Here is a 27,001-nt window from a genome sequence, read left to right as displayed (position 1 = left end):
TCATTTCCGGAAATAGTTACGCTTTCAAGACGCATCACGTTTGAAGAGATTAAAACATTTATATGCAAAACTCGACAGAGCAACAACTTCGACGATATCAACCCGATTGGAACGTGATGGATAATGATACTTGATTTGTACTTCAATCGCAAGCCATTCAGCGATTGATTGAATGAAATTTCTTTTGCTGTATGAAAAGGTCAACCTAGTGCATAAAAGTGGGCAAAAGAAGCGTGTTTGGGGATGGTGTTATTGTCTGGTATGAGGACTGAGGAGTACTCTTTTTGTATCTAAGTGTCTGCGAATCATTAATAAAAAACGATATTCATTTTGTTAAATGAATGTTGATTAATAGACCCAGCTGTGCCATGAATTGTAAAGAATGTTGGTGTGTGAGGGGTGGGGTGGGTGAGTGAGTGTGTGAGGCATGGATGGGATGAATGGATGGGATGGGTTGCATGTGAAGAGGTCGGATGTGTGTGTCGGGTGCGTTTGCTTATACTTGCGAGGACTATAATTTGAATAGCACACCGATATAACAAGGATTAGGATCTAAACATGCGTCCTCGAAACGAAGTTCTCAGAAAGCGTAAAAACGCGAACATATATATTCCCTACTACACCGTCTGCTGAGTGTTAACATTGCGCGTACTTATTCGGTATTACCGATGCATGATAACACATACACCTGCAAAAAGAGGACTTATATACATTTGGTCGTGTTCAAGTCACATATAAAATCTGTAATAAGTGAAAAAAAATAACTGTGACCCGTACCAAATCGTTAATTTTCACTTATGAATTTGTCTTCCATTATAGATATAGACTTCAGGCACAGCAGCAAGCCAATTTCATAGATCGTGATTCTTTCAGTTTCCTAGTTCATTTCAGTTATCTCTTTAAGACTGTCAGTTTTATCAAATTTAAAAAGAATTCCGAATTCAAAACATTTATAAAAATCTCACGGGGCAATATGATATTGTCATGTATCAATTTTGTGATATATAGTGTCTTTTTCATCATACCTTACTCGTATAAATAGAAACTAAATACTATTTTAAAGTGTGATCTTTGACAACTGTATGATCGGTTTTAGAAATGCATATGTATCTACATATTATATTTATTATGTGTCAGAAATAGCAGCTACGAAGAAAACCTTGTAAATATTTATCTTATTTACTATGTTTACCCCTTTAAATACATTTATAGATGATTGATGTGTTTTTCTCTTTTCAATTTAGCGTTGACATTTTCAATGTTCAATGTATCCCCCGTGGTGGGTTCTAAATTTTGTTTTCCGTTTAACATTGCCTTATGGACGTAAACAAACTGCTAGCCTCAATTTTTGCACTTTCCCCTTTTATTTCTCAATTTTCATTTCAAAAGTATAGGATCATTAAATGAAATTTTTCGGGAAAAAAACACAAATTGCCATTTTAAATTAAGGTGATGGGGAATCCAGTTTAGCCATTTAACTAAAAACTGCGGAATACTTCTAATGTTAATACATTGTCCTTGGAAATTAGTGAAAGAAGTCAATAATCGCATTTATATTAATAGAACCTATACAATTCCTCTTGTGTGTCAGCTTTAATTGTCTCGATATTTGAGTATAAATGCTCCCCTCTGACACGCAGTATACCTGACACATGTACGGATCATAACTCAAGAATTCCGTTACCAAATCAGGGGGTATTATAGCCATTTGCCATATTATTTTGTCAATAACGGTCAATATCAAAAAGAGCTGGAGATTGGAACTCATCAAGTGTTTGAATATGAGGGAGAGGGGGTCGTTGAACTCGGCCCGAAAGATGAGGCTATAGTCTGTAGACTATAGATATGAAATAGATATGAGATTCTCACCTGACCAGCTGTATCTAAAATCTCCATGGTAACGACTTCATCATCAATGGACGTTTGATGTCGATATGTGAATTCTGCATTTGAAGAAAATGAAATATATAAATAACGTGAATATACATTAATACTTGGAATTCATCTTATTAAAAGGTTCTTATCAAATCTAAACTTAGAAACGATTTCAATCAAAATGATATCTGTAGTATTGGTCCAACACCTGACACCCTTGATTGCCTTTTTGAATATTTTGAATAAATAAGTAAGTGGCAGACTCACTGTTTACATATATACCAAGGGGTATCCCCCTACCTAACAAACGTGACACGCTACTTTACATTTTGGCTGATTCCGACAACCGTGGACGTCCACGGTTGGAGATGTGCGTGTCCCCATTAAGGCGGTAAAAAGTCAAATCAAGGTTCATATTTGCGGATCTTTATTATAACCCCCCCCCCCAATCACCACCGCCGCCACCAGGGCTGTCAACTTTTTGGAATTGGTTGGCGTGAAATGTCGTCGAACAGGAGTACCAGGACGGAAATATTGTTTCACAACTATAATATCATTTATTGTTGACCCCTGATTAGTCGCCGGGGCGCTCGAGAAGCTAAGAAGGAAAAATCCTCGAACTATATTTTGACAAAGTGCGATTTTACTACTTTGGAGTGAGAGCGTGAAAAAGTGTCCAAATGCGTGAAACTGCGTAAGAGTTGACAGCCCTGACCTCTCACCCCGGTGCAGCCCCCATACAAACATAACCCACATTCAGGCACAAACAATAACAATCAAAAAAATTAACTTACCTAAGGTGGGATCATATTCGTAGATAAATCTTTTGGTCAAGTAGCGGACTACAGTAGCTGAAATGAGAATAAAAAATTAACCATTATTTAGACTCAAACGACTGGACTTGGGGTATAGCTCTTTTGGGAAATTAATTTCAGTTTACAGAATGATGATAAGGAAGGAAAGGCCAATGTTAATCAGCCATATTTGGATCCAACAACCGGAGGCAAATATGAAGTTTCACCTAAAACGCAAAGTATAGAATGATATTTTATTAAGAATTTCATTAATACCGGGAATAGGTTGATAACCAGTAAAGAAAATTCCAGTTTTAATTGGAAATCATAGCAACAAACAACCTTACTTTTCATAATTTTGCACCTAAATTATAAACTTGACAAGTTTTTATGGAAATAAAAAAATATGAATGAATAAATGGATGAATGAATGAATGAATATATCAGGAGAGCACTAGCAACATTATACACACCGTGTTTAAAAGCTCTAAAGAAAACTAGAAAACAGTTTAAAATGGTAAATGTAATTATGCTATCTACTAAAGATAGCAATCAGTTATGTATTTAGCGTTTTAAGGTATTTACGTCTCTTAAGACCTCTACTATTGTGTTAAAACTTACATTATTTCGAAACAATGACTCTTTAGAGAATTAGATAATTGAATTACATTTAATAAGTAAAAAAAATATTGACATTTGTACACCGCCTTTTACATGTATCAAAGATACATACAATTTATTCCGCTGTCATTAGAATATGTCAGCTGCCATACAATGCCCAAATGCTCACACCGTTGGGCGGCGCTTAATGGACAATATTCCTCCTAACAGCTCCCCATTTCACCCCTCGGTAGAAGAAGCAAGTGAGATAAAGTGCCTTGCCCAAGTGTACAATACAATGGCACCGCCGGGCTCGAACTCACAACCCTCCGATTACGAGGTAGAGCCTGTACCACTTCGCCACAGTGCGCCTATATGCATTTGTATTTGCGTATTTGTTTATATGATATATTTGTATATGAGATTACATATAAGAGATTGGTATTGTGTACATTACGATTTTATTGGGTTGCCCACAGAGGCAATATAGACCATATCAGAAAGGGGATCACCATCTAACCACCGGCTATCATCGACGCGTCGTCGTTGTCGATTTACAACACACGAACAAACAAAAACAAGAACAAGCAAAAAACCCTCCCATCCCCTCAAAACGCCGATTATAAAAGCAGGCGTATTATAGAGGGTGCCGTACTTTTAATTTAATATGTCGTTCTTGCCCTTGCGAATTGCGGCGATGCGTGATATTGAGGCATGAGGGATAGGTATTCTGTATACTGAAGTTCCATTTTCACTTTTACATTTTTCATAGCGAAGTGGCTTCCTCCAGGCCCAATACTTACAATACTCCATCACTGACTGGCGACGAGCGGTTGGTATTTGACCAATGAGGTAGTGTGCTTTTCCCAATGGACGCAACAAAAAGTACGCTGCTTCGCTTAAACCAATCGCTCGTCGCTCAGCGATAGAGTATGAATTCAGCTTGAATAGCGAAACACCGATTGGAAACAACGATGAGTTTATTGGTTGGAAATTAATCGCTCATCTCGAGCGACTTGTGTATGAATTCATCTTCATATCGACAACCTTCGCTAACCGATATATCAAGGACCGCAACAGGATATAAAAATCATGCATTATGCACATACATAATTATTATTTTTTATGGCACGTTTCTCACGTCGTTAATTTGGGGACCTTGTCTTGGTGGGGTGGGGGTTCTGTAAGAACACCCTAAGGCTTATGGGATACTTTGTGTTAATGTGAAGGATTATTGGGTGATTCTGCTTCATACAATTTTTGCAATAGTTTTGTCATTATTTCTTATATTATTGGATATAAATATAAATGTACAACAAGATTGGCTAAAAAGATCGACAAAACGTTACAAAATGTTGTGCAAAAGTTATCTGATGTCGTATCTGATAAAATATTGAATAAATCTGTTTGTTTTTTCTAAACCAAATATCTAAATTTTAACAAAATATGGTTAAATTTATGGCCAATAATTTTTACAGTGTATCATATTTTTGTCTACTCGTTTCGTAGCAACCCTCTTCACATCTTTGTTTTTGAAACAGGATATCGCCTCAAAGGATCTTCCTTACTACCATTATAATAGCCTATAATATAAATACCCCACCGGTTTTTGTCGAAGGAATGGGGTTCAGGTGCGCTCAAACACCCATCCCGTATACGTCTTGTATTTCTTCATCCGTCACCAGATTAGTTCTAAGAAAGTTGTCTCCATTAAGAAGCTTTGCATGTATCTTATGGCATCAACGCGATTTACTCGACGAATATTGACTCATTTCAATTTATCCATTGCGTGCCGATGTCAACTGCATGGGTCACGATGTTTAAACAAAAATTCAAAAAAGTTTCACAATTTTTGTAAAATGACAAATAATGCCTTTATTCAAACCTACATAACAATCCTTTCAATGGCATGCAAGCCAGCTTCAATATTTCGTCAGCTGTTGTTGTAATACATTTTTAATAAGAAAATACAATTTTCAATTTGGTGACAATACCTGTGTAGGTGAATATAGACTTCAAAATTAAACGATCCATGCTATATTATATCCAAGGTGCGTTACAATTTTACAGAGCTTAGTTCAAATCCATTTCAGGGCGATTGTGCTGTATCACACCTTAATTCATTGTAGAGTAAATTTGAAACAGAAAAGCTGCCCTATCAGTGGCGGCTGGTGGGTGTTTTTCTTGGTGGGGCTAATCGGCGCGAAGCGCAAACCCTCACACTTGTGCGAGCAGGGGTGTCTGAGGGGATGTGCCCCCTAAGAATTTGAAATTTTTAAAATTACACACCAGAATGAAGCGATTTGGTGCACAATTTTACCTAATTTGATCCATATGTGACAAGTATAAAAAAGTATAAAAACATGAATAGTGATCTTGTGAAACATGATGAATGACATGAAAATAAAATGATAACTTTCCTTAACAATAGTTTTGATGTTTTGAATCTCATTTTCAAAACATTTGCTGAATTTATATTTTGGAAAAAGATAAGAAAACTCCATTTGCAAATCATCATCATTTTCTCAGAATCCTCTGTATACTATAGGCCCCTATTCAGGCTATTGTGCTGAAAATAAAATAGGTTAGGATGAATTAAGGAGAATTTGAATTTCTACAAAAATCTTACCTTAAAGTTAAACTACTCATCATCAGCAAGATGACACAACCGCATACATACCTACCATGCATAAACTAGATGAAACTAAACTGAATATCCGATAGGCCTATACAGCAAGTAAAATCACTATGTTTCTCAGAAACTGAAACCTTGTTTTGGTCCATTAAACCAAATGGCCTACAGGGTGTAAATTTCTGATGAATACAAATTGAGCCTATATAATTCCTCACTAAAACTCTTCATATTTTACTTGTTCAATGTAGGCCACCCTGAATCATGCACCTATAAACAAGGACAAAGTTGATACCCTGCACCCTATTGACCTTTTAACCACAAATGCCATAACTTTGAGTAGATGATAAAGTATCTAGTCTCTTGAGAAAACTCACTTGGCAATTGGAAATTATTGTTTGAATGGTATGACACTTCAGGCTTTGTTAGAGGCTATGGAGGCTAGGTTAGGAGCTATTACAAGTTAGACCCACTGATAAACTTTGGGGTCATATGGTTTCTTATGGAAGGGTGTACAGATATATGACAATGCCCTTTTTCAATGAAGATAATAAGGTCTGTTGGAGCTATCTCATATAAGCTCCACATTGGAGTTGCCAGTTTATTATTTGGTACACACTTGATATAAATATAAAAATCCCCAGCAGAAATGAAAGCATATGAATTACACTGATAAACATAGAATATCCACTACAATAATAAGGGATATTTTGAGATTTATGCAATTTACATAAGAAGTATTTAAGATTAATAAAAATCACATAATACTTTGAAAATCTGGGTGGGGCTCTGCCCCATTAGTCCCAATGGAAGAGCCGCCCCTGTGCCCTATGGTGTTTTTATTTGCTTTACTTTGTTTTTTATTTCATTTTTTGTTGTTGGGTTTTTGCGGGGGTTTATTTGTTTTTTGTTTTTCTCATGAGGAAGACGAAAACGGTTTTCATAGTTTCAGTCTTTCAGACTTCATAAACAGCTGATAAATAACATCATAAAGGGTGACAATGGTATAAAATCACTGACTTTCACCGCATTCATTCCAGGACGATCGTTAGATTTTGTTGTTTTTGTTTTGATCCCAGGACCATTGGTTTTCGTGTCTGTTGCTGAGCTAATAAACATAATATGGCTATTTCCCAGAGTTGTATGTATGGATTTTTAACATTTTTAAATCCAATTAAAATTGGATTGGATTCTTTTTGTCCGAGTCCATTCCGAGCCGAGTCCTTTTGTGTCAGAGTCCAAACCGAGTTCGAGTTTGGCAAAAATTAGATTCTGTACATTACTGTTGTAATTTCTTTTATGTTTTCAACTGTTCAATCCCTCTTTACATTGCCTATAAACCGATGTGTCCGTAGACATGGCAGCCACTACGCGCAGCTGACGATTTTATATGTCTTGGATCATGTGGATTTGCCAAACTTGATGTCGCGACTTCAACAGATTTTGATTGGATTTCAAGTTTGTAAATTTGTTAATTACGCTTCGAGATTTCCTTCAAAATCTCTTAAAGGCCAATATTGGAATGTCATCTTTCCCTGGGTACGATATGACACCAGGCCAGCCCATGACCAGAGGGTAACATGAGTAGGTTTGTTTCACCTTGAAGGCAAGGATAGTCTTGCAAATATGGGCCAACTTTCCCCTAGGCCGTCTAATATGCCATGAATTAGTTGGACTACAACTGCTATCTACTGGTCAGTTTATACCCCTATTTCCACATCTGTTATTTTTATATGGGCCTTTAAATATTTTTGAATAGAAGGTGGTGTGTTATTGTTGAATTGATGAATAACGTAAAAGGTTAGGAAAGATTGCCAGAATCTGTTTAAATGTCGTATTATAATACAGGTGAAGCACGTTATAGAAAAACGTTTTCATGATCACTCTAAATGTCCTATTGCAATATTGTTTTGCACTGGATATCCTAGTCCTCAGATCAGAACTGCACCTAATTTCCTTTTGTATACACACATAAAATGATCTAGTCGATTTGTCTCGATTTCTAATAAAATAAGATCCTGCTACATTTTCCGAGTCACAATTGACCCAAAATCGTCTCTAGAATCATGTTAAGGGGTTGTTTTGAATGACAGGTGAGTCAGGGGTCAAACCTTTTTGACCTCAGCACATGTGTATGTATGATGTGCCATACAAAAATTAACAAAACAATACCTTAAAGTATCATTTTTTAATTTTTTTTTGCGATAAACAGTATCTTTTACCATGTTTTAATACAAGCTACAACTATTTGTACCGTGGGCGTGTTTGTTGCCAGGTCATTATTACAGACGGTCAGACCTTGAATAATACATTTTGTGGCTTTACATAATGCATTGCTTAAAGCAATTATAGTAGCCTTGGCCCAAGGCTTTGGTTCTATAAGTCGCATTTGGGAAAGCATACAATATAGGCCTATTCAATAATTGCTTTATATGCCCCCCCCCCCTTGTGTTGTCTCATATCCCTGGTCAAATCCAGCTTGCAAAAATATAAATGTGCTGATATTAACTCATGGTGGTTTCTTTAATGTTTACATGTAAATGGCTAGCATTGCACCTGGCACCATTTTCCATACTGTTAGATTACATACATGTAGGACCAAAAATTGTGTATTCACAAGAAACTGAACAAATCATAGATCCAAACTCAATATCCTACAATTGGTCTTAGATTACATGCATGTAGAGTGTGGCACCAAAATAGTATCCTCGTAAATTATACCTTTTATGTCCTGTTTGGAAGATTTAGAAGTTAATAATTTTGGTATATAGGCCTACATGAATTTAATTTTGAATTTTTGATGATTCATTAATACTACTTCATAAAGTACCATGTTAACTGTAAAGTAGGGTCTATGTTAAATACAAAATAATAGGCCTATGATATCTTGATAATGATAATGATAATATGTCGCACACCTCTTATAACTTAGTAATTTAGGCTTAGGCATATACAGCCTATCATGAATTTTCTCTGCAAATTAATTTTACTGTTCTAACCATGTCAAAAGACTTGGTCAAGTCTAAAGCAACAGAGGGTATACAATATAATGTCACTCATGTCAACCTCATCATCAATATAAAATATTGACATCGTATAAGGTACCACGGGCAATTCGAATGATAATACAGATAAAAACAGGTGATGTGTATGAATGGTAGTTAGTGGTTTTGGAATCGAACTACACACCTGTGCCTCTATCACCTTAAAGCTGTCCCATGTCTCATCCCTGAATAAACCAACCGAGCTTAACCGTAAAGGTATAACAATTGATATTGTTAAGCTTTATAGAAATCAGTTCGAATGTTTAAATTGGACACACCTCAGTGATCCGAATACATTAATGTCCATATTTGTGGAATATAGTATTGGCGAGTTGTGATTTACTTTGCAGAGTTTATAAACTACGTTTTAAAATACTGCAGCATTCTCTGTGTGGTAGCATGTAGGCCTATAGTGTGGCGTAACATGTGATGGTGTGTAGGGCGGGGTGCTTGTTTTAGGGTGCGCTTATCTTTTAATATGGCCATTTGTGGCATATTAAAACTTGATCCGTTGTCCTATACAAAAACAATTTGGTTTTGAAATATTGTACACATTTCACGTTAAAACGTCATCAATTTTTGCTCTTGCCTTGTGGTATTATTTTCTTAGGGTGATTGAGGTAAAATGTTTGACTGAATGAAACATTTATGTAATATGAAGGTGTATGCTAAAATGCATCTTTTTATTGTTTTTCTTTCTTTCTTTTTGTTCACAATTAATGATAAGACACAAATATATCCTAAACCTAACCCCAACCATAACCCTAAACGTCGCCTTAACCTGTAACCTAAGTTTTGATCCTAAACCTAAACCTAGCCCCAAACCTTATCTAACCCCTGACTCTCTGAATCTCAATTCTGACTTCCAACTCCTCATCTATGCACACATTCCACCTTGCAACCCTTAATACTCACACACGCACATCCCACACACCCACCCCAGCACCCACATCAATAAATCCACACTCCGTCGACTTAAAACACACACCTACCCCGGGCTACCTCCAAATAGGCCTACCCCATTCGGGTCTAACTCTAATTCTACTAATAACTCGACACTAAATTCTACTAATAACTCTCACTAAATTACTCTAGAAATAATTATACATGTTGGAATATAAAAAATTGGTTGTCGTTTTTTCCGATGTATGCCCCGCCTACTTTATCGAATGGTTTATAGTCTAATAGAGGCTGAAAGCGATATTTATGAAAAAATGCTAGCTCCAGATCACAATAAGGCTATTGAACAGTGTATAGAATAAGCCGGTCCCTGTAAATTTTAGTCGTTAGCCGAAGCGATCAATGTTTAGAAGGCTTTTAGAACATATTTTGGCAGTAGAAAAATGATCTGGGCAGTATCGCGGCCAGAGACTAAGTTCGGTTTTATACATTAAGCGTATATTGACAACCTACATTGAGACCCCTTGAAATGATGATAAATATATCGACACTGAATCCAGAGCTGCTCAGAGTGACACATGTTTTTAGTTATGAAGTATTGCAATGGACTGTTACCAGGAAAATGTGGATTTATACTAATTCAAGACACCAATCGGAAGAAACATAGTAACCACTGTGCAACGCTTGTGTTTGGCCTTCTTATGTGTGAAATTTCGAAGCAAGGCGGTGAAAAAAAAAAAATAAAATCAATGAATTTATGCTAAAAATTCCATAACATCAATTCTGTAGATATGACATATAAAGGCAAAACTCAGCACTAAAGTGGACGTTTTGAATAGGATGCATTTACTAAATACACACAAATTTGGGTTTCTTCGCTAACGGAATGGGTGTAGAAGTCTTTTCGTTAAAAAAGTGGGACATTTTTAAATTTTGATGGACAAAATTGCAATAAGAAATAGGCGTTTCAAGGTTGCAAAATTACGATGAATTGTGTGCACAAACGATACCAATTAAGACACATGCCTTACCCTCAAGTTGAAAGTAAGTACCGTAATTATTTATATAGAGTGTGCAACATATTAAGGCGAACTTCTGGCGAAATCGATGCAAAGTCAATTCATGAAATCTTCGTTGCCACTAGAAAGTGCGTGAGCAATAATGTAACATCAAATATACACGCCTGTTTACATAATTTCCTAAGACCTTACACAAGTGATCAGGCTCAAATATAAAACTAGAGAGTTTGGTCATTGATATGTACCATCAATTTTGAACCTATGATCAATATTGCTAGGCAAAAATTCACATCAAACATGGCAAATTTCTCTCATTTCGGAGATATTTGAAACAATACAGCTCGACCCCTTAAATTTGACTCGGAAAGTTGAGTGAGATTTTATTCCACTAGTAACCTAGTCAAATCGAGTAGATGTTTTAAGAGTGCATTTTTCTTTCGGTTCTTTGAAAATATTGTTGAGTATCATGCATAATACAATTCGACCACATGGCCGATTTGATGTGCAAGTTTAATCAAAGATTTACAAAAAAGGATAAAGAACCAGTCAACTTGAAGTTCAAAAGGCACGTCACTACGAAATGAAACAAAAGTGCACACACGATGCCAGATTTATCGTCCAAAAAAGATGGTGCAATAAAATTATGGCTTATCAAATGCAATGTAAACGCAGGTGAGCTATCAATATGAATGTTGATTCTTTGAAGAAGTTTATTTTTCTTGGAATTTTTCTTGGAATTAAAAAAAAAATTAAAATTACTAAATTTACGATGTTAAATCATGTCATTTCCTAGTACTACTGTTTGCACACAGTTTGTACCAAATGTCTCCAAACAAAGTGTGAAACGTAATACCGGATGTATTACCTGTTGTTCTCGGAAACTTGCAAGGTTCCTTTTGAAATTCTTATAATGCGAATTTTCAGGTATCGCATCTTACACATCTTCAGGTAATTGGCACGGTTGACACGTTACAAGTTGCGTTATTGACATTTTAAAATAAAGATGTTCCACGTTTCTTCCTTTTTAGAATGTTTGTCATATAGGTTACAAAATTGCATTTGCGAGGATATGATCCTCATATCCTCAAGCTAGTACAAAGTTAATAATGTAGAAAATGTGGCTCTTTTATTTCAATCAAAAATAAACTTACAGCGTTGCAAAGACATTTTAATTTAAAATTTTCACCATTTTTCGTACATTGCTGCTTATCACAACATCCGCAAAGGCAATGCTTATCAATGTGCTCGCTTCAACGGCTCTCCCAGATCAGTGCCAGGAGCAGGTGCCCCCTTCGTAATGTTAGCCCCACTCATCATTTTACTCAACTGTAATTCATATTGCCTTTCATTTGAAGAATTTGTTGCTTGCCGCAAATATATAGCTCTATCCATACATTTTATGTGTACGTAACACCTAAATTCGCTAAAAATATATATTTGGATATACTATATTCATTTGTCTGAAATTAAATGATATTAGACCATTGGTCATTAGATTTGTATTTTGCTCATGCAGCGTATAACGCATACTCATGACGCACCACTGTAGAAAGAATCTAAATCCTTTTCTATAAATTCTGTGGACCGGACGCACACAACTGCCTTCGGAGCAACTTCAAAATATATAGCGGTCGGCAACCCCATGCAGATTATCCTAATTCTAGTGAACCTAACCCTAACCCTAATGCAAATGAGGTGACGTGGCGATGGTTGACCAATCGTATCAATTATCGTAATAGATAATTATTGCACAGCCCGTCATTGATATGAGCATGCGCCGTAAATAGAGTTACCAAATATCACCGAAACCTAGTGTCACTACAGCTCAACTGATCATACTTTTCCTACATTCGACCTTGCATGATTTTTGAGTTGACACAGTCATGAAAATAACTATAGATACTTGACAGACCATTAGTAGCCCAGTTCTGAACCTTTTCATTGATCATTCATAACAATCTGAAGGTATCTGATGGATCAGTGAAGATAAGAAGGGATTATAATATATCCGTAACCTTGATATTATAGTACATCTCGAGGAAAAAGTGCAATGGACATGTTTTCATTTTATGTTTCAAATATCCCGCGCATGAAAATTGAGTATTCAACCCAAAATGGAAAATGGAACAATTTATTGGAAATCTGTTTAACAGATTTTTTTGACATCTTTTTCTGCACTGTATTATACCTAAATTAAGAAATTTGATAAAAATGTTGATTTTTACACATTTTGGGGCAAAAAAGGAAAAATAAGCAAAAATATCAAAATCTGTTTTAACAGCTTCATTCATCAAGTCATAACAAACGGCCTACATGCTTAATTTCTAATAAAATATTGAAATTGTGAAAAATATAGGTATTTATTGATTTTCATGTTTTTTTCTTGCAAATATGCTAATAATATGCAAATTATGAAATTGCAAAATAAAGTTTCTGCATAGCATACATCTTTCAAGTGTGATGTTCAAAATGACAGACATCAAAAAGAGATTCGATGAAATGTAAAGGTGTAGTAACAATTTTGGCATGGACTGTCTGCAAAGTACGGTAAGTTGAGCTGTATGCGAGCTAATTATATTTGTCTGAATAAGATGAATCAAGCATCGTATCTTGGGACGTCTGTAGCCTGACCATAACAACAACAGAAAGATAGTATATCGATAAAACGTTACCGAATTCCCAATCAATTATATTTAGGGGAAACCCCTTTTAACATGGCCAAGCTCTTAGTTGTGTTGATTTCCCGAGATTCATTGCGAGAATTATATTCGCAGTTTTCCTTTTATGCTTTTGATTGGCTGATATCCCATGAACGCTCCCAGGGAACGAGTGTGTCTTGTTTGGTTCCAATGCTCGGGGAAGTGATGCCCACGGTAAAATGTACTATAGCACTACAGGCCATATAAAATTCAGGTTTTTTTTCTCGTCTCCTTCCGCCTTAATTTCTGGAATTATCAAGTTTTGAGGTACTCTAGGCCGGTTTCTAATCAGAATCTCACAAAACCCCTTCTTTTTCCCGAGCACTCACTGAAAACTACTATACTAATTTTACATTGAAAAAAACACACATCCCTCACGCATCAATTCATGAAAACCCTTCGATCGGGAACTAAAACATGAAGATTTTATTATACGGCCTAGAGTAAACTTTTGGGCCTCGCTATCTCGTCCCCTCGGTATGGATCGCGAAGGCCCTTTGGCAAAGACTATAAACCCGAGGAGACTCACTGACTTGATTTTCAGTATAAAATCAACACGTTCATGGTAATACTGTGAGCTAGAATATACTGGTAGGTGTGTAAAACCGTGTTGGCGCTTAGTCGCCGCTTAGTCGCTGTCGCGCCTTTGGCGCTCCGCTCCGCTCCCTCCTCGGTATGGATCTCGAGGGTATTTGGCATAGGTTTCCTTACGGGACCAAAATTTGGGCAAATGACCTATCTGGTACCCGCAACCTATAACTGCTACATACGGGAAGGATAAGATTGTCTCGTACTTCCATAATTTGAATAAATTGAATATATTTTTGAAAAGTGATTGTAGCTGTTTGAAACAGTTATGCTTTGCATTTTGGGATCCATTACTTCCGCTCATTCTAGACTGGCACATTACAATAAATTGAACATGGATGTTTTGAATCGGAGACAAAAAAAATGAATTCTCCAATTACACTGCGGTATAGTTCAGATCATGTCATTTAAGAGGTTAGAAACAACGTAATTGGATGACACACATTGGACCGTTCACATGGATCCTTTTAATCTGCATCAATATTATGCTACATAGAAATCTAGATCAAAAGTTTCCACTGAATTTAAAACCTAAATAAAATAAAAATACCGGTATTCCTTGTGTCTTGTGAACGATAAATCAAGATATTCTATTTTTTTTTTTCAAATTTCACTGGCGAAATATTGGTAGTCTCGCTTGTTCAAACACTAATCTGCTTACGTCAAATTGTTATGAATATTAAGACACCTTAAGGGTACAGACTATAGGAATAAAGACCAATCGAACATATTCTTGTTTATGCCATAATATTGTAGTCTTTCAACCCTTTCATAACTTCAGCTGTGTAACTTACGAAAATTCCCGCTAAAAAGTGGTTCTTTTAATTTTTGAAAATCTGGATTTTTCGTACTGATCATACTATAATGATCACCAGACAATAATGTTCTAATCACACTATAGACTGTGTTGACATGAGACGTCAATTGCCAGGCAATTTCGGTCATATGCCCACCGATATGTTATGTTCAGTACGGTGTACCATGAGGAACATGCTAACTTAAAATAATTTTTGCAAACTTTGATAATTTTTTTACAAACTCAAATGATTTTTTACAAACTCAAATAATTATTACAAACTATTTTTTTGGCAAACTTTAATATAATGTATTGTGCATGTAGAGGCCCATTTATTGTCGGATTTCTGTATTTAGATCACGCAGGGGACGCTCCATTAGATTCTCAGGGGTGCATGGGAGTTTGGGTCAGGCAGAATTTTTTTTGGCGGCGAATTTTTTATTTTTTTATCGCCTCCAAAGGGAGGATTTATTTTCCATCTCACTAGTGGGCGAAGTTGTTTTTCGTCTCACTAGTGGGCGAAGTTTTTTTTCAAAAACTCCCATGCCCCCTGAAATCAAATGGTGCGCCTCTTAACAACAATTGAGCGCTATTAATACACATTAATGTTTTTAAGCAAATAAAATTCCAAAATATGGTACGTTTTCTGTCTTTGCTTGCCACGTGGTAAGCCTATGTTGAGGTTGCGATTATATGTACAAAAAAATTCAAGATGGATACCAACAAGTCGTGTGGCCGAGCGGTCTAAGACCCTTTAAAAAAAAAAAATCATATTATCGCATCGCGCATAGACTCAATCTCGATAGCCTGAGTCTCGCTGGGAGTCTTGCTCTCTCGTGAAAGTCGAAAGTTTGCAAAAAATATTTCAAGTTTGTAACAAAATTATTTGAGATTGTAAAAAAATTATTACAGTTTGTAAAAAAACCATTTGAGTTGTAGAAAATCATTTCAGTTTGTAAAAAAATATTTGAGTTTGTGAAAAATTATTTTAAGTTTGCATGTCCCTCATGGTACACCGTAGTTCAGGGACCGTGCTTTTAAAAAACCCGCCAGATCGCAATCAGGCCATTGACCTGTGTAGTGGTCATACGTTGCTCGCTCAACCATAACAGCATGACTGTCCCTAATAGCTACTCATTAATAATGCGTTGCATCAGGTCATGGACTCTATTCAATAATTTTAATCCTTTCTTTGAGGTCAGGAAGATGAAAGGGATACCTTGAAAAACACATGCGTGGTTCTAGATAATATTTTATCATCCAAGCTGGTTATCTAGGATATTTCTAGGAGGCGACACTTATTAATTCATAACGCTTACATCTTTCTTCATCCAATGGACTTTGGAGAACTGCTGAGATAATAAGTGGATGTTACAATCTAATCGGCTACAATCGGCATAGTTGATGATATCTGATTCTGATAATTCACTAGTAGCAGCAAAATTACAGCGCTTTGTATCCTCTGGTGCGCTATATAAATCTTATATGGATTAATGTTATTTATTTATTTTATAAATATTTCTTTTAAACACAATCTAATGTGATGCTCACTACATGTAGAAGGCCTGGTCTGCAAACGTTCATTTCATAAATCTAGTAAAGATAAAGCTCCATGTTTAGTGAAAATGAAATACCAAAGCTGGATATTATACAATCGTGATGCATTCCTTCTTGTTATGGACGACAAGTATTAACTTTGATATTATTATGGCAATATCCATTCCCTTCTCAATTGATTATGCTTTCTTTTCGAAAAATAAACCATGAGGCCTAGAGGCCATGATATAAACCTATATTCGGTATGCGGAAACCTTCCACGGTGTAATAGGGCGGCGCTTGCACTCGCATTTTCACTAAACTGCCGCCTCCTTCATTTGCCAACCTTTATCGAGGGGTGAGTTTGAGGTTTTATAGTCATACATGTAGGCCTACCAGTTTTCACCCTTATGGCAGTCAACGTCAGCGCGTTGAAGCAGCTGTTTCGCTCGCGCATCTATGTGGCGTCGTAAGCGTGTGCATGTGTACACCAGCGCGCTGCAGCGCTTTGACCGAACGCTAGTAATTATTTGGCTGTGCCCAATTAAATGCTCACTGTACTGACATCACTACCACATCAGGATGAAAAATCGCATATCGCAAACCAGCCAAATTTGTCATAGGTTTGAATGCTAGTAGGAAAACCGTGAATATAGGGTTTCAAACTCTGAAACATCTGAGCAGAAACGTGTCCTTTTTACTGGTTTAAAGTGAGTCTGTAGCTGTCGCCATCTTTGGAATATAATACAACATTCTCTGGCCAAACATCGGGTTAAATGTAAGTAAATAGTTAAAATCGTCTAAATTCAATAATATCAAACAGCCACGGACATTAAGTCAAGGCTACATGAGAAGTTTGGTGTAGGTCACGCATTTCCTTGGTATAAAAAACAGCCAAAAGGATGTCCAAAATCCCCTCTTTTTATCACAACGCGATTTATTACGAAACAGCATTTTCATAGGGCCTACGCTGGTTCTGTCAATTCTAGTTTAAAATCTGTTCGTCACATGCAGTCTGATTTGGTATCTATGTTATCATCAAAGTCTTGGGAACTAATGTGGACAGTTGTTTTGTTTAAAAAACGGATATTGTTTAATATATCAGTATTTACGCGAGCGACATTTTGAGTGTGTAAAATGCATTGAAAATTGTCGGCTAAAGAGTGCATAAATTAAAATCGCGAACAGTAATAGCAACAATAACTATCTACATTCCAAGCGGAAACGCTTTTCATAAGCATACCCCACTTTTTTCAGCAATCGCTGAAACCTAAATATGCAATTCCAGGCGATTTGTAAAAAATAGCGTCAGCATATTTTACTATGAATTTGGGACACCGAAACAAATGCTTGCATTGGTGCCAGACCTATTATAATGATACGATAATTAGGCCCCCAATAATGGCTTTCATTTTAACCGTTATTTATTAAACTGAGATTTTTACTTTTTGAGAAATTAATGAATTTATCGAAAAACTTTTCGGAGAACGCTACTTTAATGAACCCATGCCTTAATGTTAAGGCATTCCTCTTTCAGTCACCATTATGAACTTTTGTGTAATATTTGCGATGTATGTGTACTATTTTCCACGCAATTCCTTTAAATTGGAGGGTTTTTCGCTTATCGCAATTTTCATTTTTTTTTTTGTGCAATTATGATTTTGCTTTTGCGCGCAATTTCCCGCAATCTGCAAGTTTCAAATTTGTCACTTATTTTCGAGCAAACGGTTAGCATGATTTGGTCACGACTTTTGGACAAATCGCATAAAAATGCTGTGGAGAACATATTACAAAAAGTGACTTAATGTGGACCAATGCGAACCTGGACTGTATAGTGTGGACACCCTCATTGATTTGAAGATGGGATATAATGAACTTGCACAGGCAATACATCTTTAGTTCTGGTTCAGGTTTTACTTTCTTGGCCCAAAGCGTTAAAATAATGCTATAGATACCTGTCATTCAAACCGTCTTGTACGTGATAGTCGCTAAGCGAGGCGCGATAAAATTACTCAACAACCAGCAACTATTTTAAGACGGTAGATTTTTTAACGCTTTATACACGTACACTTACTTCAGTTATAGGTCGACTTACCGCACAGGATAAAATGATGGTAATCTTATGATAGGATATTTCCTTTTTTACTTTGTACGTATTTTTCTCGCAATAAATCAATCAATCAATCAATCAATCAATCAATCAATCAATCAATCAATCAATAAATAAATAAATAAATAAATAAATAAATAAATAAATAAATAAATAAATAAATAAATAAATAAATAAATAAATAAATAAATAAATAAATAAATAAATAAATCTTGAAACAATCTTCTTTATTAATTATGTGCCAAAGGAAGACGGAATTTAAAATGTTGACAAAAAGATGAGTCGTTTGCACTCAAATATTCAGACAAATAAAGCTGACACACAAGCGAAACAGTATGGATATATATAAAGGAGATCCGAAGGGTTGATATGGGGTGTCATTTCTGCACCATATGCATGATTTTTCTCAGGAGGTGGAAACGTCCATAACCTTCGTTTTGGTATATTATTGGCCTTAACTTAACAACACCAATATGGAAATATATGCAATTATTGGCTTCCTTTATCAATGTATTAATGAAGAAGCACACTCTCCTATAACGAGATCTTGCCATCCCACTCTCCTTAACGAGATCTTGCCCGGGGATTTTGCTTAATATAGCAAGAAAGTTATGCAGATGTCAAGTTTGAATGCCAAATCCATGTAGGGCCTACATTAGCTACATTATTCTTCAGTTTCAATTTCAGTTTCATTTATTTCATACAATAAATCAAGAGATTATGGGACAAGATACAAACGAAGAAGACGAGACAAAGTGGCAATGCAAGACAAAGGACTGGCGAGACAGGTGCAGTCGATGTCAATGACAACTCTTGTCAAATTGCCCTAAAATGTTTTTATATCACGTTAATTAAATTTTTTCATGTATACTAGATAAAGTTTGAATGATAAATCCATGTACATTAACTATATACATAATTCTTAAAGTCGATGTCAATGACAGTGACAGCTCTTGCCAAATTGCCTTAAACTGTTTTTATATCATGTTAATTTAAATTTTTATGTATATAAACATAAAGTTTGAATGATAAATCCCCGTACATTAGCTACATTATTCTTAAGTCAATGTCAGTGACAGCTCTTGTCAAATTGCCCTAAACTGTTTTACCGTCATGTTAAGTTGAAGTGTGAATGATTATATTAGTGCATAAATTGTTGGCAGAGATGCGGCATGAAGTTATGTTCATGTGAGTGTAGCCGCTTAACCCACAAGTCTATATTTATCTTTTTTGGTTGAAAAAGTTATCCAAGTTATGTTAGTCCGAACAGTAGGACTAGTTTTTGTTTAATCGCAGACATGACATCAAAATCGCGCATAAAAGACGAACCGTGAAAGTGAATAGACCCTTTTCGACGACGTGGATCGTGGACTTCCGCAGTTCACCCTGTTTGCGCGATCAGAGATTGCGCTGATGGTCTGTCATGTATGACTAAAAACAGGTCGGACTAGGTTCCCAGATGAATTACCGTGGATGTCAAATACAGCACAATTGTCTCATTTCACCTTAAAATTATGAATTTCATCTTAAAATTATGAGTTTCACCTTAAAATTATGATTTTCACCTTAACATTATGAATTTTACCTTGAAATTATTAAATTTACCTTAAAATTACTAGTCGGACTAGGTTCCCAGATGAATAACTGTGAATGTCAAATGCAGCACAATTGTCTCATTTCACCTTAAAATTATGAATTTCACCTTAAAATTATGAATTTCACCTTAAAATTATGAATTTCACCTTAAAATTATGAATTTCACCTTAAAATTATGAATTTCACCTTAAAATTATGAATTTCACTTTAAATTATGAATTTTACCTTACGATAATGAATTTTACCTTAACATTATGAATTTTACCGGGGCAGGGGGAGTTTTCGGGTTCCGGTGCCACTGATTCTTAAAGCTCGTTCAAAATTAGGTGAGTGATCGTTACGAAACAAAACAAAAATATCATCAACTTCATAAACGTACAATTTTACACCATAATCAAGAGACCATAATGATATGATCAAGATAATGATGTTGCTCAATTTGCCATAACCTAAAATTGAAGACAGAAATAATGGGTTTAAAGATAAGATATTCGATCTTACTATACACTGTAAATTTATATATATTAATATATTAATGTTCAATCATTTTCCGAATCAAAAGATTGAATAAGCCTCAAAAAGGAGTGAATCTATCTTTTGACCCAGTTCATCTCGTGTTGCAATCGTAAATATTGGAACTTCACCAATTATATAACTGTCATCTAAAGTGCGGTTTTCTGTAAAGGCAAAAAGGATATGACAAAAATGCGTGAATGTGAAATTCATGACCATAGCCTCATCAGTACAATGTGACATGACAGGCTTGCTAAATTGCCCTAGAACTGCTCAACCAGTCAACTTAAATATAGATGAACTTGTAAAGCACCGCTTGGCAACGCATGGAGAACTTGCCAAGGGTTGCAAGCTGTATTTACAGTATGCTTAAGGGGCGTTTGTCAAACTGACATTTTGTTGAATTTGTAACATTGTTTTATAAAAAACGAAGGTTTGAAAAACAACACGATATTTAAATTCAAAACAAACGTTTGAAAGGTGAACTGATGAGCAATATTCTACGCTTACAAAGAGTAATTTAGTTTCATGATGTATTCGTATTTCGTATTAAAGACTTTGAGGAGCAAAAGATGTTCTCTTTTTACAGTGGTACAATAAGTTCTACTTTTACTGCGAAAAATTCATCTTAACCTGGTAATATGTAAGAGTACCTACGCAATAAAAGCAAAATGGGTGAATATAATGTAAAAACCCCATTTAAAAATAGTTGATCATATTCACAAGCAAATTACCGTCACAAGCACTATGCAATATCATCCTCTGAAGTTCCGGTCCATGAGAGTATCATCAAATGTGTACAAAATACAGTTTCTTTCCAAATACCGATCCCGAATGGAATAACCTCCCATCATCTGTTCTAGAGTCTTGTAACATTCAAAACTTCAAAACTCCACTATGTAATATGTAATGTAACTTAAAGTTTAATCTGCATTCACGTAAAAATATTTGTATTTTCATCGCAGGCATTTTTCTTCTCAATTAGATGAGTATTTGTTTAGATTTAGATTTAGATTTAGATTTCCCCTTAATTCTGGTTCAGTCACCTTAAGCATTAAGCTTGCATGTTAAGAAGCATATTGTTTTCTATTGACCTCTCTTAGTCTTTATTATTTGCTCCAATGCAGCCATCACTGAGTTAAATTATATGAATTGTTTTCTTAGGTATTCTTATACAAATTCTTATGACTTCTCTTTGCAAATTATTAATGCAAAAGCTTGTCAAATTCATTATTCGTCCCATTCGAAATCTTAGACCACGTCTTAAATTATAGAACACACGTGCGAGCAGAATCACTTTTTCAAGTTTAATTAATTTGTAATTAACCCACTTATTTGCGCCAAAAAAGAAAAACCTGATGAACCTCTAATAGCATTTCCATGAAAAACTTTCATAATAGTCCCCACGAGTATTGCTTTTAAAGTGGCTCTGGGAGATTTCAAGGGAAAATCAGATGAGAAAATGTCGCTTTATTTTGATGAATAGGATCCCTAAAAACCATCCCAGTGGTAATTTACAGGAAAAAAGTCTTTGGAAAAAATAAAAGTAAAGACATTTAGTGAGCGCTGCGTTACTCTTATCTTGTGCTTAGCGCTATACGTAGGTTGGGGAATTTAGCTCCGGATCCGGAACAAAAACACGAAATTTCACAAAAAAGACGACGGCTTAAGCTTCCATTTCAGACGATGATTGCGTACATGTAAAACACAAATTTTATACAAAATAGAGGGAGTTAGTTTTATGAAATCTCACAATGCCCCTTTAAAGATTCTGTCGCGGTAGGCTTTTAAAACCGTTAACCGCGGACATAATTCCAACATTCCCCTAACCGATATATGAAAGGCATGTAAATATTGTGTGCACTCGGCGAGGTGTAATTTAAGCCAACTATTTAATGATGTAGCACCAACACGTTCGACATTATGGTATGTTGGACTATGGATGGAATCTGCCTCTGTTTGTAAAGTAAATACTGTGTTATTTCTTATTTAAATGTTATGTTAAAAAAATTGCTACAAATTTAAGTATAATAATTATTAAACAAGCACACATTACCGATTTTTGGCTTAATTCTGCTCGACTCGGGTAAAATAGTGTACCGATCATGTTCGGAGAGGTATGACGGTGTAATTGAAGTCTAAAGTAAATGCTATGGACATCAATATGCTTAACTTTATTGTAAAGTATGTTCTCGTGGCTGTGATCGGCATTCGCTTTGAGAACATGTCGTTTATAAGTTTTACTAAGAGTACTTCATGCTTAACATAGAACATGACATTAATGGGGCATTTACATTCTTTGGTATAAACTTTTAAACTCTTAAGGCCGCGTTTCGGCCTTCTCTGCATTTTGTTCTTTAAAAATGAATTGAATTTAAATTAGTAGCAACAATAAGAAAAATATGAACATAAGAACAGTAACATCATCATCATCATATCAACATAATCGTCAACAACAACAACAACAACAACAACAACAACAACAACAACAATAGCAACAACAATATCATCATCATGTATCATCATTATCATCATCTTCATCATCATCGTCACAATAGCATAAACGAAAGAAAGGTAGACCTTCGATAGGATATTAGCAAAATAATTTATTTAAATTTTATGGCTCTCTTCGGTGAAACCAAACAGTAACCAAATAAGAGTTATCTTTTTTATTTTGGATCCATATTTTAAGAGCAAAACGGCCATTCAAGTGCTGTTTTATAATTCCATGGAACATGTCTAAATATCTGTGTCTTTTAAAGCCCAATTAGCCCCAATAATTTAAAAGTGACTGAGTTCTTAACGGTACCTTAAAATCAAATGTAGGTGGTCGGCTTAGTTTACACATAACCAACGTATCATGTTAATAATAATAATAATAATATACGGCGCTTACTATAGCGCAATACCAAACATGTTCATTGCGCTTTACAAAATAAGAACTTAAACACTACATGGTCTTATGCAACAAGCAATATTAAAAACTACACACAAAAACAACAGATTAATACAAATGTGTCTTGAGCGAGCGTTTGAAAATGTCAACAGATGGAGAAGATCTTATTGAGAGTGGTATGTTATTCCAGAGGCGTGAGCCGAAGACACTGAAGGAGCCATCACCGATACATTTCTGAGATCTTGGAATGGTAAGGCGGCACTGATCTTTTGATGAGCGTAGACTGTCCCGTGACGGTTTGTGGGTTTGAATGCATTCCTCAAGGTAGATTGGTGATAGACCATTCAATGTCTTGTAGATATGAAGAAGAACTTTGAATTGGATACGTTTGTCAACTGGAAGCCAGTGTAAAGAGTTAAGCAATGGTGACGATGAGTGTCGACGGGGAACCTGGAAAATGATACGGGCAGCTCTGTTCTGAAGGCGTTGAAGCCTGGTGGTATCCTTTCCTCTACAACAACTTAGAAGCTCATTTGCGTAATCTAGCTTGGAGAGGACGAGCGCCCGCATGGCATTGGAGCATGCCTCCATAAGATGAAATTGATTGACTTGCACACAGATGTTACATGATCAGACATGGTCATTGCAGAATCAAAATGAACACCCACATTCTTGATTGTGGATGTAGGAGTGATTTCAGCCTCGCCAATCTGAATCTTTGTGTCAGCAAGTCTGTGCATATTGTGGGGAGATGATGCGATAAAAAACTCTGTTTTTGAGTCATTAAGTTTGAGCATATTTTCATTCAACCAATTACGGAGCTCCTCAACACACCTAGTTAATTTAAAAATCGCACAAGCTGCATCACCTGGAATCTTTGGATTACAAGGTTGTAAATATTGAACTCAAAACAGTTGTTTGTTTCTCCTGCGAAAAGGAGGATTGCCGAAAAGGATTCTGCAATGACCATGTCTGATCATGTAACATTTGGATGTTCCGATATTTATGGTCTAGTTAAAAGCAGATGATTTTGACTATCACATTAATTTCAAAGTTATAATCCAGTGTCCTTGATTCCATCACTTTTCGCAGGAGATACAAACAACTGTTTTGAGTTCAATATTTACAACCTTTAAAATCTACAATTTGTTTGACCACTTCCCTGGTCAAACCAGGTTGACACGCTTAACGTGACCAGTGACAAACAGACAAGTTGACAAGCAAAGGAAGTAAACAAAGAAAGCAAACAAACGAAGTAAACAACAAACAAATATAAAAGGTGAAAAAAGATGCATATCAGTAAAAATATCACAAACACAGTATTGTGTGGTGTGGTATATTTGCGTTGCACGCAATAAAAGTTTGACTTTCCAGTTTAGTGTTTTTCGTTTTCGCAAGGAACGATCAAGTAGTGACGTACATTGCACGAGGAAATGGGCTTACCGGTGGATATAACATAAATCAATGTTAACTAGAGTTACCTCACATGTTCACCTGCTCACAAAACAACAAAAACAACAACAAACAGCAGATTTGTTTGCCATCCGAGCTTCAAAGCCTTTTGAAGAGGAAGAAGAAGAAGAAGAAGAACAATACAATGTAAAAGTAAAGGTAAAGGAGACGATCCTGTATAGTGATCGGAGTGCCCATCTCTCTTTCATTGGCGATTAGGCCAGACTCCTCCATTTAATGTTGCTATAGGGGGGTCGCTAGATCTCCTCCACAGCGAGTCTGTTACCTCCCCAGAATGCCGGTACCCATTTATACACCTGGGTAGAGTGTAGTAATCGAGATAAAGTGCCTTACTCAAGGGTACAACACGATGGCGTCGCCAGGACTCGAACCCATAACCTTCCGATTATGAGTCGAAGCCCGTTCCGCTCGGCCACCGTGCTCCCTACAATACACAATGTAATGTAATGTAATGTAATATAATCACACACATGGTGATCAATGTAATGTAATGTAATGTACTGTAATGTAATGTAATGTAATGTAATGTAATGTAATACAATGTAATGTAATGTAATGTAATATGCAATGTAATATGCAATGTAATACAATATAATGTAATGTTATGTAATGCAATGCAATTCAATGCAATGTAATACATAGCAATGCAATGCAATGCAATGCAATGCAATGCAATGCAATGCAATGCAGTGCAATGCAATGCAATGCAATGCCATGCAATGCAATGCAATGCAATGCAATGCAGTGCAATGCAATGCAATGCAATGCAATGCCATGCCATGCCATGCCATGCCATGCCATGCCATGCCATGCCATGCAATGCAGTGCAATGCAATGCAATGCAATGCCATGCCATGCCATGCCATGCCATGCCATGCCATGCAATGCAATGCAATGCAATTACAATGCAACGCATGTAATACAATGTAATGCAATGCAAGGCGATGCAGTACAATGCAATATAAAACAATACAATACAATACAATGCAATGTTAGACAATGTATGTAATGTAGTATGATGAAACTTGTGGCTAAATTAAGCGAAATGCTGGAATAGAAAAAAAAGCTGAAGCATATTTTGTATAAAATAAAAGTATTGCCGCTGACCTAAATCAAATACGGTGAATACGTACATCAAAACTGATAAAATCTGGATAAGATATTGCTAATCTGAGGTAAACATGCAAAACAACAGATATATCATGCTAGAAGAAACGCAAAGTAGTTTAAAATCTAGCTTAAATATTCATGTCAGCTGGAAAACCAGATATATGCAACAATTTTGATTAAAATAAAAGCAGCCAGTAAGCCGATGGTATCGCAGCAAAATGAATATGGGACATAGAGATTGTTGATTACATTTTGCAAAAAAAAAATGTAATTATATATGAAGAGCTTTGTTGCAAAACCCCTTACATCCACTTTTGACTTTTTGAGAAAAACAGCTTTTTTTAATTGTGCAAGTATTACTTGTTCGATTTTATTCAATTTGGATTTAGATAAAGTGTTAATGAATAGAAACTAAAAGAATAGGTTTGGTATAATTTTCAAGCCTTCCTATTTTTTTTATTATTTCTTTTATATCGCACATTTTGTGGATGTAAGGGGTTTTGCAACAAATTGAATTTACCACTTTTCTAGTAACCACCTTTGCAATCAAATTTGAGCCCATTTGTTTGCACTACTTTATGTAACTTGACTAATGCTATCAAAATCAAAAAGAAAAATTGAAATATCTCATTTACTTTTTTAATTATGAATTTTTTAATTAAATTCGGGAAAATGGCATTTTTTGGATATTTCCGAAGCTACACCTTTTGTTAATTAAAATGATTGTTTTCAAACATAGTGACCCAAAAACATTTCCTTTTGGTTTTAATTGGTAAAGAACATTCCAGGCTACTATTATACATCAACAAAATTAAAACAA

The 27,001-nt window shown here is 35.7% G+C and overlaps 1 protein-coding gene across 2 annotated transcripts in view; it reads right to left on the bottom strand.

Moving 5' to 3' along the window:
* LOC140168377 (ras-related and estrogen-regulated growth inhibitor-like) overlaps positions 1-27,001 on the bottom strand; it is a 76,701-nt gene that overhangs the window by 21,620 nt on the left and 28,080 nt on the right. Inside the window, exons 2-3 of one of the 2 annotated variants that reach the window (XM_072191751.1) lie at positions 2,670-2,726; positions 1,870-1,943 (exon numbers count right to left, since the gene is read on the bottom strand). The exons of the other annotated variant lie outside the window; for it this stretch is intronic. Of the exons in view, the coding sequence (XP_072047852.1) occupies positions 1,870-1,943; positions 2,670-2,726 (131 nt within the window). The remainder of the gene's footprint in view (positions 1-1,869; positions 1,944-2,669; positions 2,727-27,001) is intronic. 2 annotated transcript variants of the gene reach the window in all.

Source organism: Amphiura filiformis, chromosome 13 (genome assembly GCF_039555335.1).
Source record: "Amphiura filiformis chromosome 13, Afil_fr2py, whole genome shotgun sequence".
NCBI classification, from domain to species: Eukaryota; Metazoa; Echinodermata; class Ophiuroidea; order Amphilepidida; family Amphiuridae; genus Amphiura; species Amphiura filiformis.
The sequence above is the reverse complement of the archived record's forward strand: the minus strand, read 5'-3'. Positions and strand labels throughout refer to the sequence as shown.